We start from the raw sequence: 16,202 nt of genomic DNA, 5'->3' as shown, positions 1-16,202 counted from the left end.
AAGACTAAAAGGGGGTTAGGTAAGCAGGGAGAGTGAAGGAAGAAGTGTGAAGTATGAAGTATGAGATGCGATATAATGACTGGCACGAAGCCGTAATGAGTGACGTTGAGGGCAGATCAGTTGTCAAAATAAAATAAAAAGGCAATTGATAACAAATGCCATGCATAAAAAAATAAGGGGGTATCATTCAATGAGATGAAGAAACCTTTTTAACACCTTTAGGAAATTGTAAAGGGCGTGTATGTGGTCAAACGGAGAAGTCATGATCCGTTGAATCGTCTAGCCAGGCGTGTAGTTCTTGTCCTTCCGTAGACCACCAGCAGAAATGCTCATTATCGCCCATGGGGATAGATTAGAGTCTTTTTAAAATTCACGTGAATTCGTTTCGTTTCATCATCAAGCCATAAATCATATGGTTGTATCGTGGCATATGGTTTGCTTGCCGATTCATGCCTACGAGTTGAGAGAAGGTCCACGGTTCACCAGCATTGAAGCGGTGAACGTCGTGGAAATGCCGCAATTGCTTCAGAGGTGCGACACTACAATTCCAAGTTTTCAGGTATCGATGATCCCTTGACAGGCTTCATCGCCGATAATGGACTTCCAATCGGCGTCATCTGTTCGGGAGATCGCATGGCTGCCTCGATGGAAGCGTGTCGCTGACGCAATATGGGGGATCGTTCCAACTCCTGGACGACGCCGAACCAGCCACTTCTATGCGTATGAGCCGTCTTCTCGCTATGGCCCATGGCCTGCGTCTGAAGTCGTCCTACTGGTGTTCGAGGAGTTGCTGGTGCTGCTGCTGGCGGCGGCGGCGGCGGTGGAGGCGGAGGTGGCGGGATTGCTCTCACCGGGTGTCTAGGTGCTGTTCGTGCGGCAGCTACCTTCGCCGCGTGCTCGCTCGCCGTTGTTGTTACAACCCCCATGAACACCACGAGGAATCGCATGCGCAACATGTCTAGCCGGCGCACTCGCTCTTCCAATTGTTTCCTGTGGCCCGCCCAAAATATTCTAGCACTGACGCGCAAAGTGGTTCCGCCTTCTTCTATTACCAGTTGATTTAGATCCTCGCGTAAGTCATCGCCCTGTTTCTGAATTTCGCGCAAAAGTCGGCTCAGGCGCACCTTGTCTTCCAACCGCGGCACTTTAGCAAGATCACAATCGTAGTTTTCATTTTCTTCTATGGAGCCCTCAACGGCGTCGATGAAGGTGATGACCTCGCGCGGGGCTGCAATGTATGCGTTGGCGTATGTTGTAGCGATCGGGGCAGCGCTAACGAGCAGGACTATGGTCCACAGCAGCGAGGAGGAGGGCTCCGCCATAGTGCGAATTTGAGGCGGAGGCGGTAGGGGACCATAGAGAATGATAAACGCGTCGTTGTTGCTCTGGGGTTTGCAGTTGGAGGGATCGCGAACGGTGCTGACTGTTGCTGGGGGGGGATACTGGGTGGTGAGGCGACCAATATGACGTTCAGCATTCCCCTTTTCAGTGCAGATATCCGCGGGTGTGTGCGAGAGTGGGCGGGCGGCTTTTCTGGACTGGATCGGGGGTGGCTGGTTGGTTGGGCCTAGACGAGAGGGGCGAAATGCGACGATTCTTCTGGAATTTCTTCCCTAGCCCTAAGTGCCCAGCCAGCCAGCTACCCTGGAATCGGTTGATTGTCGTACTGAGGAAGACGGACGCACGGGAACGGGGGGACTCGTCGTTTTAATAGTTGCTGGCTCATGCAGGACGGACGCTGACCTTGCTGAGCACAATGACACGCATGACGGGTCGACTGTCGCCAATGCTGCGCTTCTGCTGCAGGTAACGGAATCAAGAGAGAGAATCCATGATGGAACTTGCAAAAAAGCCGCGTCCATGGTCCTTTTAGACCCCCCTCTAACGCAGCCGGATGGGGTCGGAGGCACAGGATGCATACGGATTGGCCGGCCCCCTGGGAGGGACAGCGCCGCCAGCAGAGCAGCGGTCACCTGTTCACTGCCTGTTGTCGAATGTAGCCCACCTCTGTCCACCTAGCCCAGTAAGGGCAGGTATCGTGCGATGCTCGGACCGCTAGGATGCCTAGTAGCGATCTTGGGAGCGGTGTGTTTTGGAAATGTTGGGAATGGGAATCTCAGCAAGTCCAAGTCTGTCCAAGTCTGTCCACCAAAGTAATGGGGCATGGGGGATAGTAGGTAGCGTATATAACTTTGCAGCGAAGAGCTTGAAACACATAACACATTGAAGAACCCCCCTATTGCTGATGCGAACTTGGAGAGATGTAATTTAAAATGCAACGAATCTTACATGTAGGGACTTCTTCTACGTGTCTACGTGTAACCGTTCGAGAGACGGGATCATTACCTTGCATTCCACGTCATGCATTATTATCGTCGAGTCAAGATCCTGCACGTTCTACCCAGGCTTGATGAACTAGTTCTGGCCTAGCTGTAGCACATCGGAGCTGAGAAAACATGCCTTTGTCAGGCGGTTTTGTGTGTCTTCCAAGTTCTGTGTCTTTTCTAGCCGCAGCCACTTACCCGATACCTACTGTAGGTACAGCGGTACAGTTGCAGTAGTGCACCTATATAGAGGCTATGGTAGGGCTTACTTACTGTACCTAGGTTAGGTAATTAGGTACCTACAGCGATAATCTTAGCAGGCAAGGTACCTACAGTGCCAGGTAATAGATGGCGGGGTAGTTTGATTTTTGTCATCATGCAAAACGCATGAGCCAGTCGAGCCAGTCTTCTTCGATCGCCAACCTCGGATCCCTGCTACACTTCAATCCGGGAGAAAGGGAAACAAAAAAAAAAGAGGAGAGAGAGGGGAAAGAGACACTACGCGGAATATCGAGAAAGAAAAAAAAGAAAAAAAAGAGCCTAAATACCTCCATTGCATTCCACCATGGCGGCCGACACTGCCACCCACCAATTTCCCCTCCCTGCGATCCTCGAATACCCCTCCTCCACCCCACCAGAGCTCATCACGCAAGGTGCAGAGGGCCGCTTATACAAATCGACATATCTTCTGCCCTCGATTCCGTGTGCTGTCAAATACCGGCCGCCGAAACCGTGGCGGCATCCTCTCCTCGATGCACGGTTGACACGTCACCGCATCCTGTCCGAAGCCCGTAACCTCGCGAAATGCCGCCGTGAAGGCGTCCCTGTCCCCGCCGTCTACGCCATCGACGAGAGTGCAGGATGGCTCATGATGGAATGGGTTGCCGGAGGCCCTGTGCGCGCCGCTATAAATGAGTGGCTGCGTCGACGGCGTGATGCTGAACGCGCCGAAGGCAGGGCGGGTGATGCGATGGTTGAGGGCACCGGCGAGGCGGATGCAGATCTAGTCGCTTTGCTGCGACGAATAGTCACAGCTATAGGACGCATGCACAAAGTCGGCATCGTACACGGAGATTTGACAACAAGCAATATGATGTTGACGCCATGGGAAAGAGGCAAGGAGCCTGCGAATGGACACAGCGTGGAAGGTGACGGGTTGTTGGAAGGCGACATTGTCATCATTGACTTTGGTCTTGCTAGTCAAAGTGTGTCTCACGAAGACCGAGCCGTGGATCTCTACGTGTTGGAGAGAGCGTTTTCCAGCACACATCCCCGGGCAGAAAAGCTCTTCACTGCTATGCTTGAAAGCGCGTACAAGGAGACGTTCAAAGAAGCGCCCATAGTGCTTAGGAAACTAGAAGACGTACGCATGCGAGGTCGGAAGAGAAGCATGATAGGCTAATTAGGTTGATTCTGATAAACCTCCAAGATGCGAAGTCAACAGTCAATCGTGATGAGATATCGCAATGCGATATCGTAACGTGCATTTTCATTCCGTGATCCTAAAATTAGGGACTTAAAAATGTATGGCTGACTTGTTCTGCTCCAAATATGATCTATGCAACCTGCTCAACGCCATGATGTCCAGAATTAAGCGCACACAATCCTGAATGTGCTCAGAGAAATGCAAATGCAGACCGTTTCTACGCGTTTACCAATTCGGCTCCCGCAAAATAGCCCTTATTCTCGATGACGCCTCTATAATTGACGAAAGCAGTATACTTGGCTACCCATTGAGGAATGAGATTGCCTTGGAGGCCATTCTGCGTTTTCTCATCACCGGCGAGGATGCCGGCACCCTGCGCGCCATGTCCTAGAAGTTCTCGTAACGTACCACTGGGTAATATATCGGTGCAGTCACCATGAGTAAGTAGTTCGATTCCTGCGCTGGTGGCGAGCTTTGTCAAGGGCGGAGGGACGCTGCAGCAGTCTTTGATATTGATTTGGTCGACGGCCGGCGGCACTTTGACTTGGCTGATGAAGCGCTGCAGCTTCTCGCTACCGAATTCGGCAATGCCCAGCCGAGCAACCTTTCCTTGCTCGTACAGGTTCTCCAATGCGGCCCACGTCACGACCTCCTCTTCATCATTTCCCATCGTCGCATTTATCTTATCTGCTTCCCATTCGCAGTCCCCCTCGAACGATATGCCGGGAAATGACGCGATCAAGAGGTCGACATTCTCTACCCCGAGTTCTTTTGTCACAAGTCGCAATGCCTCGTCAATATACTCTGCGCGCTTGACCACCGGGGCGGTGGGCAGGAAAAATAATTTGACAGTGATTTCGTACTGGGCGCGGTCTTCTTGCAGGCCGGCGGCCGTCCAATCGATGCGCGGGATGTACAAGACGGAGTCTTCCGTCGCAGTCCAGGCATCTATCCTCGGCCGACTGTTCTCGCATACTGGATGCCCATTCTCCTTCTTATCACCATTAGTGCTGGTGGGACTGCCAGCATAGTCTTGTTGTGCGGCTTGGAAGTTATTCCTCAACGAATTCACAAGTTCGAGATTCGACCTTGTCGTGCCGGGCTTTCGGATGATAGAGGGGCCACCTGTAATAATGTTGCCGGTTGATAATACTATCCGTGTCATGGCTAAGAATTGTAGAAGCACTCCAGGGGCTTATCGTTTGGCTAAGAGGTCAGAACGAAAGGTATGTTGTGCCTCAATGAGCCCCGGCGGTATATGACTACAAGAAGAGACAACAATTGTCCAACAAGCGTACGACACCGGGTAATAGCGACTCGGCGGGGTGGAGGAAAGAAAATACTAACACCTTCTTCTATAATTTATATCCCCGACTCGGTTGCCATGAGGTGGGGTTTGGGGAAAGGCGTCAGAGAGAGCCAAGGTCAGGGTAACGAAAAGTGATCTAGCTAGCGCCGTCCGCGCGCCCTGCACACGGCTTCGCGATTGGTAATGGGTGGCACAACCAGGCACAATGCGGGTACTTTGTAAGCGTACTTAATAATCACCGGAGATTGCAACATCAGTTGGGCGGAGGGAAAAGAGCGTTGTTGGCCAGGTTGGCAAGGCCAGGTCTACTTCGTAAAGGGCCGAGAGGACGGGACGGAGCGTCTTCCAGACCCCCACGGGATGGCAGGCACCTACATCCGTGGGTGATACAGCCAGTTTTCTATTCAAACTCCAAGCCGCGAATAGCATGCGATGGTTGAGTGTAATGTTGCCATCGGATGCCTATGCTGTGCGCTCCTCATCTACCCACCTAGTGTCCCAGCACGATCCAATCCTGTAGCCACCTTACCTACCGAGCATGAGAGCATATCTGCGTAGCAAAAACAACATGGTGATATCAAGGCTTCGTCTGACGTTATCTAAAACTAGCGATACCGTTCTATGTGATTGGTCATCAGTCATGTCATGCGTCAAAGCTGCAAGACATTGCAACTGCAGCCGGCCCAAAGCGATTTCATAATGTGAGCCCTGCGAAACAGACAAAACGAGTGGCTTATCTACTATCTAAAGCACTGCTAAAGGTTTTGCTGCATAAATTCTACCTACAGTACATATTTAGGTACTTAGGTACATACGAAGTATTAGGTAGACCGTTGAGGCTGACGGGCCGCCACATCATTGAGCAGCCGATCCCCAGCTGGCAATGCAGACGCTCGTGGCCAACCCCAATGTCTGTCCAGAAATTGTTCTGCAGCCTGACAAGCTTCGTCACATCTCATAGGTGCCCCATACCAGCTCTGCTACTCTGTCATCTCTAAAACTCATCACCATCATCAACTGTCTCGATATCTCCTTGCTCCTGGTGATGTAACCGCGTCATCATGGCTATCAAGTATGCCTCTGACGAGCCATAATCCCAAAGGTTTCTTGGGCTAATGGAATTACAATAGCTACTTAATCCTGCTATCCCGGCAGGGCAAAGTGGTACGATATCTCACCCTTTCTCAGCGCTTTGATGGCGATATCGACCGTGGAGCTAATCAATGACACCGTCTCCAGCGCCTGGCGAAATGGTTCACCACCCTGTCTCCCAGGGACAAGGCGAAGATCGTCAAGGACGTTTCGCAGCTAGTCCTCGCTAGGCGAACTCGAATGTGTAACTTTCTCGAATACAAAGGTTCGCTCCTCTCTCTAGCGGTATTCTCACGGCAGCTTTCTGACACGTGGCTCAGATACCAAAATTGTCTACCGTCGTTATGCCTCGCTCTTCTTCATAGCTGGCTGCTCGTCCGACGATAATGAATTAATCACCCTCGAGATCATCCATCGATACGTCGAACAAATGGACAAATATTATGGCAATGTTTGCGAGCTCGATATCATATTTTCCTTCACCAAAGCTTATTATATCCTTGACGAGATATTGCTCGCTGGCGAGCTCCAAGAAAGCAGCAAAAAGAACGTTCTGCGGTGTATAGGGCAGCAGGACTCACTGGAAGATATGGAGGTAAGCAGATTTGCTTTTGTTCTTCTCGATTTGGCCGTGCTCTGGTGCTATATTCCCCATCCACGATCCCCGTGCGTCCCCGACATGTCTTCGGACCACTGACGCGCGTTTTCTTTTCGGCAGGTCGAGGATGAAGTGACGCGAATCATGTAACGAATACCCATGTACCTACTACAAGCAAAAATGGGCTCTCATGGAATGGTTGATTGACTGCACGGCGTATGGGAAGATGGGAAGGCACCAAGTCTATGCATTTGCAAGTATACTCATTTAGCATTATTCACAGAATATGGACGAAATCGAAGCGAATCTTAGAAATGCTGGGTTTATTTGATCGCCCGAGACTTGCCGACCAGACGGGCCAGAGTGCCGCATACCTACCGCTCTTAGCATATATGAAGCATCCATTCGAACACACGACAGCTATGACGCCCCGAGCTTATATATGTGAACAAGACTTGTGCAGTGCGGGTTTCATAATGCAAATGCAGGCGTGGGACAGACAGCAAGCAGGACTGCTGGACTTGACGGACCAATCCATTTAACCAACCAACCACAGTCGCCCAGGGACACATGGTTCACGGTCAACCCAAATCATTCGGTCACGGGATGTTAGACAGAGCAGAAGGCAGTAGCGGGCGAGGAACCAGCAACAAGCGAGGTTCTGACTTTACATCATCGTTACGCCGCGGACGAAGGAGCGTGGTTGATGCGACAAGAGGCTACCCTACCCGGTGCTCTGTATCCAGTACTCGTGGTGTATTAGCGTTTTCTGATTCGTGAATTCGGGAAAAGCGATGATCCAATTAGCCGTCGCCATTTCCCCAGGCAATTGCAGACTACTAGTACAGGACCTACTAGTGAGCAGGTTTATCGTGGTGGTGGAGGGGCACTGCAGGTAGGCGAACAATTGGAGGTCAGTAGGTACGGGTTGGAAGCAGCCCGCTACCGGCGGGGTCTTAGCACTATCAAACGTCCACATTGACCTGGGATAGTACCTGGCGTGAGACAGGAGATGGACGACTGTGTGGGTACGGTTGGTGCGAGTTTGTGAGAGCTTGGCAGACATCCCCCATTCCTTCGTTCGGGGCGCCTGCTTCGGGCTTAGATGGCTTACGAAGTAGATTGCATTACTACAGCGCAGCGCGTGTTCAAGCGTTGGTGCTTCCAAGCGGTCGAACAACCATCCCAACGAAACAGCCAACTAACCAACCAGTCAACAAGTAGCAGCACCTGATCAATCAAAGCGTCCACACAGAGGCATCCATAGCATCCATCCGTCCATCTATTCCCACCATCCATCCACCCGCTGCATGTGCCACTGCATGTTGCCATGCTATTCCCTACTTACTTCGTAGGTGCTGATATGCCCCTGCCCATCTTATCCCACTCACGTAAGCACATTTAGCACCTGTACTTCCCCTAAGGGTCCATCGTTTCCAACTGTGTCGCACCTTCTTATCTTCGTCTTATACAACCACCAGCCTGCTATACCGTCAACAACGCTGGCCTATTCAACTGCCCATCTCTCTTTGAGATTCTTTTCTCATTTGCCAGTCACCGCATGATGCCCTCTTGCCCCAGTGCATGTCAACGTTAACGGTCCGTGGTTCTTTTCCGCTTCATTCCGCTTCTCATCCAGTTTCGGTAGGGGCGGTCTATACAGACTACACGGGTCCTCGACACGTGACAACCCATTGCAGCCAAGCCAAGGCAAGACAATCGTCATCATATCATCTCTTTCATTGTATTTCCAAAGCCCCATTTCAAACAGCAGCTTTTCCATCGCTTGATTAGGGATTGCAAGTTGCTGCTTCGATTCGCACTCGTCGCATTATAGTGATTGACCGCCCATTCCCAAACACGCGACGTCATCCGACTCCTCCGCTCCACCCCCACCTGGCAGCCCCATTTGGTGATCTGTCCAGCCCGCACCAGCACCGTGTGCGCCGTCTCGGTGGTTTTTCGAATGAAAGGTGCCATAGTAGCTATTCACAATGAAGGTTCGTCCTAGTCGGACTGAAGGAGCATGCAAAGTATCATGCGCCCGCGACTTGCTAACATTGCGCCGCGCTCTAGTTCTTACCTCTACGCGACTTCGACGTCATCACGTCGGCGCTGAACTTCAGCACGCCTGATTGCAAGGTAACTGGTGGGTGCGATTTATATACTACGAAAGCCGCCGGTTCCGATAAAAAGCTCTACAAGTCGATCGAGTGTTCTCTTGAATCACAGCATGCCGCCCTTCTCAAGTTCGGCGCTTCTTTGTCTCCTCCACAGCGAAAGGAAATGGCTGGATCGCTGAACTTATCGCGCTCCAGTCCTTTCGGTCCGCTGAGTGACATTTCGAGTCGACGGACATTTGCATATCTAATTGCGACGCTGAATGCAAGCCATCCTGACTATGACTTCTCGCACGTTCTGCGGCCGTCGGACTTTCGTCGCGAGAAAAATCTACGTCACGCTATGGCAAGCTTCGACAACACATTGCACAGCGTACGTCCGCAAGGAACTTCGCTTCTCTCGCCGAGTATGATCTCTATGTACCGTGATTATGGCAATGCGCCTTCTTCAACAACGACGGCAGACGCCTTCCCTGTGAATAGTCCTGCTTGGGGTCCCCACATGTGGAATATGCTTGACAAAGAGATGACTCTGAAGGACTGCACCGTCTTCTCCTACCAACCCCCAGATGATCCTTTTGATGGGGATGAGGCTGCCATATGGCGCCTGCACTATTTCTTCTTCAATAAGAAGATGAGGAGGGTTGCCTACATGTATGTCAGGGGCCTACCGGTTGTGATGAACTCTCCTGCGCTAGTGCCACACAGACGAGGGAGCAATTGCAGCACCAAGCGCCACGCCGCTCCCCTGGCTGGTAGTTTTGGTGCCAATAAGCGTGCCAGATTCTGGCTAGGTGAACAACTCGCTGGTCGTGTCATCCCCGATGAATATGAATACGATGACGAGGATGATGAACCGGACGTTGAAATCTGGAATCCCGATGACGATGTTGATATTGATCCATTGAGGGACTCGACTCCTGAAGAGGAAGAGAGCGATCAGTACGATGAAAGCGAGAGTGACGATGAGGATGACCTTGCTCTTCATTCTGTAAGGGGCGTGAGCGAAGACATAGCCGCCACGATGGAGATGTAAGGCCCCTTCCGGAAACTGCCGGTACTGGATGCGTTCAACGGTATCCCATGTTCATTTCGAATGCTTCGAACATTTTCAACATTTTGCTCTACTATAAGTTACGGCAAAGGTTCCACACAGGCTAGTCTCTAATTCGCCAGTACAAGGGTTTTGGCGGGGGACTATATTGTTTTGGCGTTGAGGTTTCGGCAGGGGTTGTAGAGCGGGAGCGCCTCGATACCCCGGATCATTTTCATAGTCGTCGACGTTTTCCGTTTCTTGTACAAACTGCTTTTTCTTTCACGGTTCGGGACGGGTGGAGTCCCTACATACGGCGGGGATCGGTACCAGGTGCATTATTTGGGCGATAGGTTCTAAGTCGGTTTCTGTGATTTGCTTTCACGATGGATTTGAGCACCTTTACGATTCCTAGTAAACTGGAACGAACGCCATGAATTCACTACAGGCTAGGCCAATTAGTCAGTATTCGTCAATATTATGCATGCATGGGTAATGAATGACTATTGTGCATGTGTGTTGTGATCTGTGTACGAGTAGCTATGAAGCGGATAATGCGCTTAGGTTTACAGACTTATAAGTAATGTGAAGCTCGACGACGCAGGGTCAGGCTGTTATCGCCCCCATTTAGATGTCGAACTCGGCTGGGAGACACGGGAAGGGCCGTGGTAGTCGACTCTACGGAAGCGCTTCTGTGGGTCTGCGGAAATATCTGTCTGGATGGATGCATTCCTTGCGACTTCTGTATTGTGTCATTGATTGGTTCTAGTAGTTATCCTGCGTTTTATATATTATCTACTCCTCGATGGGACCCAGATGTAGCAGAGAGTTTGTGTCGAGTAGTATGGAATAACGATGATGAATCGTGGGAGCTTGTCGGCGAGATGCCTGGTTGCTAGCGCCCTTGAAGAGTACCGGTAGCTTGAATAGATGGGTATGTCGATGCTGGGAGTTCTGCATTGATTACCGTGCAAGAGAAATCGTATTGACCGGTTTTCAAGGTCCACGTTTACCTGGAGTATGCGTTCAGATTCAACCCTGAGTAATTAGTTGTGTAAGTTCGCTTTCAAACCAGCCGCTGCGGCAGATAGCGTGATATTTTTTTACTCTCATTTCCGCGATACGACACCTACGTAACGCTATTCTCAAGAGGCAATAGCTCTCTTTGCCGGGCGATGACTGAGGGTACGGGTTACGAAGTTCTAGACCTAATCATTGGTTTGGCATTTCTATTTTTCGTTCGAGTCATTGAGTTATATCGGTAGTTCTACACCGCGTGCTGTTCAATCAGTAGCACGACTCATTCCAGATCTTGGGTGTCGTAGTTTATTTGCTATATCATCTACCCTCACCTCTTCCAGACATCTTTAGGCCAGGGGGTAGACTCAAATCTGTGTTCCTAGACTCGTGGACATTGACCTTGGACAAGCTTACGCACGAGGCTTTCCCAGTCCCAATTGCTTTCTTGTTGCTTCTTGCGGACGACCTCGGTATCTAAATCCCACAGCCACGGGAACAGCTGTTTGTTCACAAGAGCGTCGCACCAATCGCCTTGGCTACCACCAGCCACCGATGGCAATATTGTGTGTCGGTAGTCACTATCTGTCCCAGATATTATCTCTTTTCGCCTTTCAGATGGTTCTGGCTCGAGGTTTTTGAGTATGGATTCAGTAAGCCTTGATATGTTTAGCGGGTTACTTTCTACTCTCTATGAAGATGGTTAGTACATGACTTCTATTGTTTGCTATGCTTTGTACGACAAACCTCGGCATCTTCGGGGTCATCTTCGCGCTCCTAATACACGTTACGGCATCCACTGCCCCCGTAGTAATCAAACAAATCTGGCAAAATGTATTTGAAAATACGATAGGATCCTGGCACGCGGCGATACATTACCTTCCATAGCTGTTCAATGGAAGAAATTGCGTCTTCAGATGAGACCTGGGGGGTTGCACCCTGAGCTGCTACTCTGCTACTTATGAAACGTTCGGCCAGTTGGTAGCATAGCTTGTGGACGGCGAGGTAGGGAGGGCCTTCTTGTGAGATGGAAAAGACCTCGACGCTTGTTCCTAGCTCTGTGACTGGAAATTCATTATGCTCTATGTAGCTGGCATCCAATTGTAGTACGTGGCTCTGAGCACCGTCGACTGGGTTGAATTTAAGGGGAGAGTCATAAACATTTGGCTTTGAATAGGTGTCCAGCTTGATACCGTTGTTTGTACGATGTCCAGTAGTCAGGACAGTGGCATAAGTACACTAATCTAATGCTTCGTCGTCACTAAGATAGGTGTAGAGAAATGGTATGCCAATTGAGAGCTATACCTAGAGTGCAACCTGCCGATAAACGGTTTCCAGAAATGGACTCCCGCAAATGCAGCAATATATCTGGTTGCGGCCTATGTTTCACTTTAGAACGGACTGATTGAAGCTGAAATCAGATATAATGAGATCTGGAGAAGGGGACGAACTATCAGTTCATCCAGATTCTTCGGGCGATAAGTGAACAAGTATTGGTCATTATTCACTGGATTGTTGAGATGAGAAGGTGAGCTGGCTGGAAGAGTGTGGATTTAGTACCTACTAAGTAGGTATTCATAATAGGGGTTAGGTACCTTACGTAAGAATCTGTGGCAGAGCGTTATTGGGTTGGCAACTTCAACGCCGCTTCCGATCGAATCCAAGCATATCACTATAAGTTAAAGAAGGATGTACATACGCCCTGCATCGAGAGGTACTCCATTTATACTATCCGGCTTGGCTTCCGGAAGATTAAGGAATTCGAAATGGCAGCATTCCGTTCTCTCCTATCTGTTGGAATTGTGGCCCCGGCCAGCATACGCAGGCTCACTGCTAGACCCATGCCGTGCTGAGGTGGTCTCGAATTTTCTCGGTGCCGAATATTTTTGCGGCGTTGCAACATTCTGTAAGTCGAAAGACGCTCGTGGATAATGTGACGTCTTCGTACACGGAACAGTGGATTGTTGGTTTCACTTTAGCTGCAAAAGACCATCCAGAAATCCCATACAATCAAAATTAAAAAGTAGAAAATAGGCCTTTCTCGTGTATTGGTACGTTTTGTCTCTTGTACTATGATCGACGCGTGGAGTATAACAAGGGCAGATAACTGGGCTTGGGAACTTGACGCTATTCAGTACAATGATCAACTAGGGCTGCATGAGTCCTTGGCCAACCAACTCCTTTTCGGCTGTTGGTGGCTTGACTCGACTCTATATACAACTAGTCTGCTAGCCCAGACCGCCTGGGTCTCAAGGGTCTGTTTCAAGAAACGAAGTCTGTATAACCTCACTTCCCAATATTTCCCGCATGTCTTTGAATGATCATGAACAGCCTGCAATGGCCTTTCGTACGGCCGAAGTGCAAGGCGAACTACATGTTCAGCTAGTACAGCCTGTACAGCTTGTCTGCGTGTAACATGGAGCTACATCACTTCAAGAAGTCAATCATTACAACTTCCGGTGTCCGTGTACGAATGGAAAAATGTAATCCAGCAATACTTCGTGGTATCGTGAATAGAATTCTCTGCTGATATGTCCAAAGTTGACTTCTGTGCAAGCTGTCCGTTGGCTCTAATGTTACATGGGAGAAATGAGAGTTAAAAGAAACCCATTCCGGTATAGCGCTAAATCTTCTCTTGGTACTCCGTCTAGTCGCTCAGATGTCATCTCGATTATATCAATATCATAAGCACCGTGATTTCCAAGCGAATGAGCGTTGTTATTTCCCCACACATATCTCATGACGCCCTCGATCACCATACTATTTCTCAACATGGACATTTGAGAATACCGCTCTACGTGCGCTCTATGCATCGTTGAGTACAGCCTCATCACTGGCGATTTCTTTCTTGTGTGACGATTTGGGCTGCTCCTCTTTCCTGACGAGGCCGATCCTTCCATCTCCGGTCTTTTCAAGCCTTACGAGAACATTATCTCCGTTTTCTTTTGCCTCTTTTGCAATCGTAGAGTCATCCATGTTGTCGCTTCTCTCAAGCATGGAGTTCAACTCAGGCCCGATGAGCTGGGAGATAGTGTGCCACGTATTTCCCTGCCGCGAGTATTGTGTCCGTCTCACGAAGAATATTGACGTCAAGCCAACACATACCAAGTGAAAGGAAACAAGAGCTATAACTGAAATCAAGCCCTTGAGTCCGTTTCCTCCTCCTATCTGTGCAATTTTTGTGAAAGTAATCTGGACCTGTTCCGCTGCATTGAAGCTCGAGAGAAAATCATAGTAAATGGTATTGCTGATAGATGTTGTCCATGCCTGTATTGCATCAGCGGCTCTTTTGGTTTCAGCAATCGTGTCTTGTAGAATCTGGATCCGTTGGGGGTTTTGAGTGTTCCCCAAGAAGGTACACACATTGCATCCTATAATGGAGGGTATATCAGATGAGGAATATGTGAGTTGGTAATAAACCAGTGCTTCGTAATCGCTCGCTCCCCTTTCCGCCAACGTTTGCTGAGGCTTTGAGCTGTCATTATAATTAGGGCCATTGGGATCTAAAGGAGCGAGCTTTTGCGGCGCTCGGATATCGTTGATCGTAAGAAGACCCCGATCTGCGAGAGTACTATTCTTATCACTGACACCCAGGTACTTGCGAACCTTGCTTGAGTCACCAACACCTATTGTGGACCAGTTTCCCTGCGGCTCCGCCAAACTACCTATGGCGGCCATGTCTACAAACGTTAATTCCGCGTGGAATGATGAAAAGCACAATGTTACGTTGATAAAGCGATCCTGCTGTATCTCGAAGCTCTTCCATTCTCCAATGTCAGTGGCCGGAATTGCCTCCATTCCCCTGACATTACGAGATGCGTTCCAGTCACTCTCGTACATGTTTGTCGATAATAGAAGATATACAATAGATTTGTCAGACCACGGTTCAGTCGTCGAGTTCCATTTGACGCCAGCATCGCTGGGGGGAGAATCACCATTTACAGCGTCGATCAAACAGAGCGAGTCCCCCCAGCCAGGGTGAGCCTCATAGCCGCCAGGAAGAGAGCAGTGGAAATCGGAAGTCAAACACCCTTTCGAATCACACAAGCTTGTGATAGAATGAGCTTTCTGCAGACTTTCGCCGTAATGAAGGGTGCCGTTTATCTCACCGAAACTGAACGGTTCAGGTTGAAGTCCTGTCCCCCATTGCTTCCCCTGATAGGTTGATTGCATAATAGGGCGCATGCAGGCAACGTTAGAGGATACTGTTACTGTATTTCCACTGTACGCGTGGATAGATGTCCTGTTCTGGGATTCTTTCAGAGGTAAAAACGCTCTCTTCACGGGCCGGGTAATGCTGAAGCCAGCGGAATCAGGATCCACGGATCTGGTAGAAGGTAGCTCGCCAAAGATAGCATTCGGGGGGGATAGCTGGGAGAAGTCGGTTACGTATAGACCCTCCACTTCTTCAGAAATATAATCATTGACCGGAAAAGACGCGCTATTCTCCGCTATTTGGAAATCATGTAGGTCGGAGAAGAGGATAGTTGAACTGAATTGAAGAGATAACGTGCTGACGACTAAGGCAAACACTAGGATTGTTTCTATGCATAACATCCGAGAAAACTGCCCGCGTTTGAATATCAACTGTGCCAGCCTAACGGGGCCGTCATTAACAGTTCTCAGGATTGAGAATTGAGGTGCTTCGGACTTTGGGACAGCTTGTTTCTCAAGAAATAGCGCGGAGAGCATGGCAGTACACACAGTAGCTTGTGCTGCTGCTGATGCGCGAATGATTAAGGCTGCAAGTGTGGTAGCTTGTGTAAGCCATCCGGCAATGATTATTGCGCGCCATGAGGGAGATGCGTGGACAGCCTGTAGAGACGAGCCCTGTCCGGTCCACAGAAATATGATGAAGCCAAGACTAGCAAGGGTAGTGAAAGTCCCGAGCACAAGAATAAGTAAACCATAGATCCCGATTGAATCTTTGATGGTTAATCTTCTATGAGGCTCTGTGGCTGTAGAGCTGCAGGAGGGTTGTGGAACTAGTGTGTTGTCCATTGACTGTAGTTCTGAAGGAGACGAGATTTCACTGTGGAGAGGGTGTGTAGTGATGGAGACCTGGCTTTGAGTGACTATATCGTGAATGGAAGAAGCTTCAGTTGATGGCCGATCAAGAGACTCGGTTCTGCCATCGTCGACTTCTGGAGCAGCGGAATCTCGTTCATGAGCATCGTGGTGGAAAGACAGTGGAGAGGTGGGTGTGATTCCCGACTCCTCAATACTGGTCTGAGCCTGGATTTGCTGGTGGGATACCGCGGTGTATGAATCATTTGAAGACAT

General features: G+C 49.8%; 7 protein-coding genes across 7 annotated transcripts; 3 read left to right on the top strand and 4 right to left on the bottom strand.

Annotated features, from left to right (window-relative positions):
* Window positions 1–83: 83 nt before the first annotated feature.
* Window positions 84–1,471, bottom strand: F5B22DRAFT_28553 (uncharacterized protein). The gene has a single exon (XM_047970338.1). It carries the CDS (start codon window positions 1,320–1,322, stop codon window positions 540–542), a length of 783 nt encoding a protein of 260 aa, XP_047836644.1. The 5' UTR covers window positions 1,323–1,471; the 3' UTR covers window positions 84–539.
* Window positions 1,472–2,404: 933 nt separating this feature from the next.
* F5B22DRAFT_28098 (tyrosine protein kinase) lies at window positions 2,405–3,847 on the top strand. Its single transcript, XM_047970291.1, has one exon. The coding sequence runs from the start codon at window positions 2,890–2,892 to the stop codon at window positions 3,724–3,726; it is 837 nt and encodes a 278-aa protein (XP_047836643.1). The 5' UTR covers window positions 2,405–2,889; the 3' UTR covers window positions 3,727–3,847.
* F5B22DRAFT_28262 (glutamate-cysteine ligase modifier subunit) lies at window positions 3,847–5,177 on the bottom strand. Its single transcript, XM_047970310.1, has 2 exons — window positions 5,098–5,177; window positions 3,847–4,944 (listed from the first exon to the last, which is right to left on the bottom strand). Exon 2 carries the CDS (start codon window positions 4,913–4,915, stop codon window positions 3,968–3,970), a length of 948 nt encoding a protein of 315 aa, XP_047836642.1. The 5' UTR covers window positions 4,916–4,944; window positions 5,098–5,177; the 3' UTR covers window positions 3,847–3,967.
* A 624-nt stretch (window positions 5,178–5,801) lies between these two features.
* On the top strand, window positions 5,802–7,200 carry F5B22DRAFT_28101 (AP-1 complex subunit theta-1). Its single transcript, XM_047970292.1, has 5 exons — window positions 5,802–6,131; window positions 6,190–6,223; window positions 6,299–6,416; window positions 6,472–6,746; window positions 7,033–7,200. The coding sequence occupies exons 1-5, from the start codon at window positions 6,121–6,123 to the stop codon at window positions 7,078–7,080; spliced, it is 486 nt and encodes a 161-aa protein (XP_047836641.1). The 5' UTR covers window positions 5,802–6,120; the 3' UTR covers window positions 7,081–7,200.
* A 1,438-nt stretch (window positions 7,201–8,638) lies between these two features.
* F5B22DRAFT_28185 (Maf1 regulator-domain-containing protein) lies at window positions 8,639–10,428 on the top strand. Its single transcript, XM_047970299.1, has 2 exons — window positions 8,639–8,749; window positions 8,826–10,428. The coding sequence occupies exons 1-2, from the start codon at window positions 8,744–8,746 to the stop codon at window positions 9,903–9,905; spliced, it is 1,086 nt and encodes a 361-aa protein (XP_047836640.1). The 5' UTR covers window positions 8,639–8,743; the 3' UTR covers window positions 9,906–10,428.
* Window positions 10,429–11,301: 873 nt separating this feature from the next.
* On the bottom strand, window positions 11,302–12,822 carry F5B22DRAFT_641220 (uncharacterized protein; the record flags this gene model as incomplete). Its single annotated transcript, XM_047977959.1, has 4 exons — window positions 11,302–11,610; window positions 11,667–11,696; window positions 11,799–12,158; window positions 12,751–12,822. The coding sequence occupies 4 exons, from the start codon at window positions 12,820–12,822 to the stop codon at window positions 11,302–11,304; spliced, it is 771 nt and encodes a 256-aa protein (XP_047836639.1).
* Window positions 12,823–13,724: 902 nt separating this feature from the next.
* F5B22DRAFT_632663 (uncharacterized protein) lies at window positions 13,725–16,202 on the bottom strand (the record flags this gene model as incomplete). The annotated part of the gene is made up of 5 exons (XM_047976721.1): window positions 13,725–14,087; window positions 14,118–14,564; window positions 14,604–14,750; window positions 14,784–15,861; window positions 15,925–16,202. The coding sequence occupies 5 exons, from the start codon at window positions 16,200–16,202 to the stop codon at window positions 13,725–13,727; spliced, it is 2,313 nt and encodes a 770-aa protein (XP_047836638.1).

This window comes from Xylaria bambusicola (genome assembly GCF_022495145.1).
Source record: "Xylaria bambusicola strain CBS 139988 unplaced genomic scaffold F5B22scaffold_1, whole genome shotgun sequence".
Taxonomy (NCBI): Eukaryota; Fungi; Ascomycota; class Sordariomycetes; order Xylariales; family Xylariaceae; genus Xylaria; species Xylaria bambusicola.
This window is presented reverse-complemented; position numbering and strand designations above follow the sequence as displayed.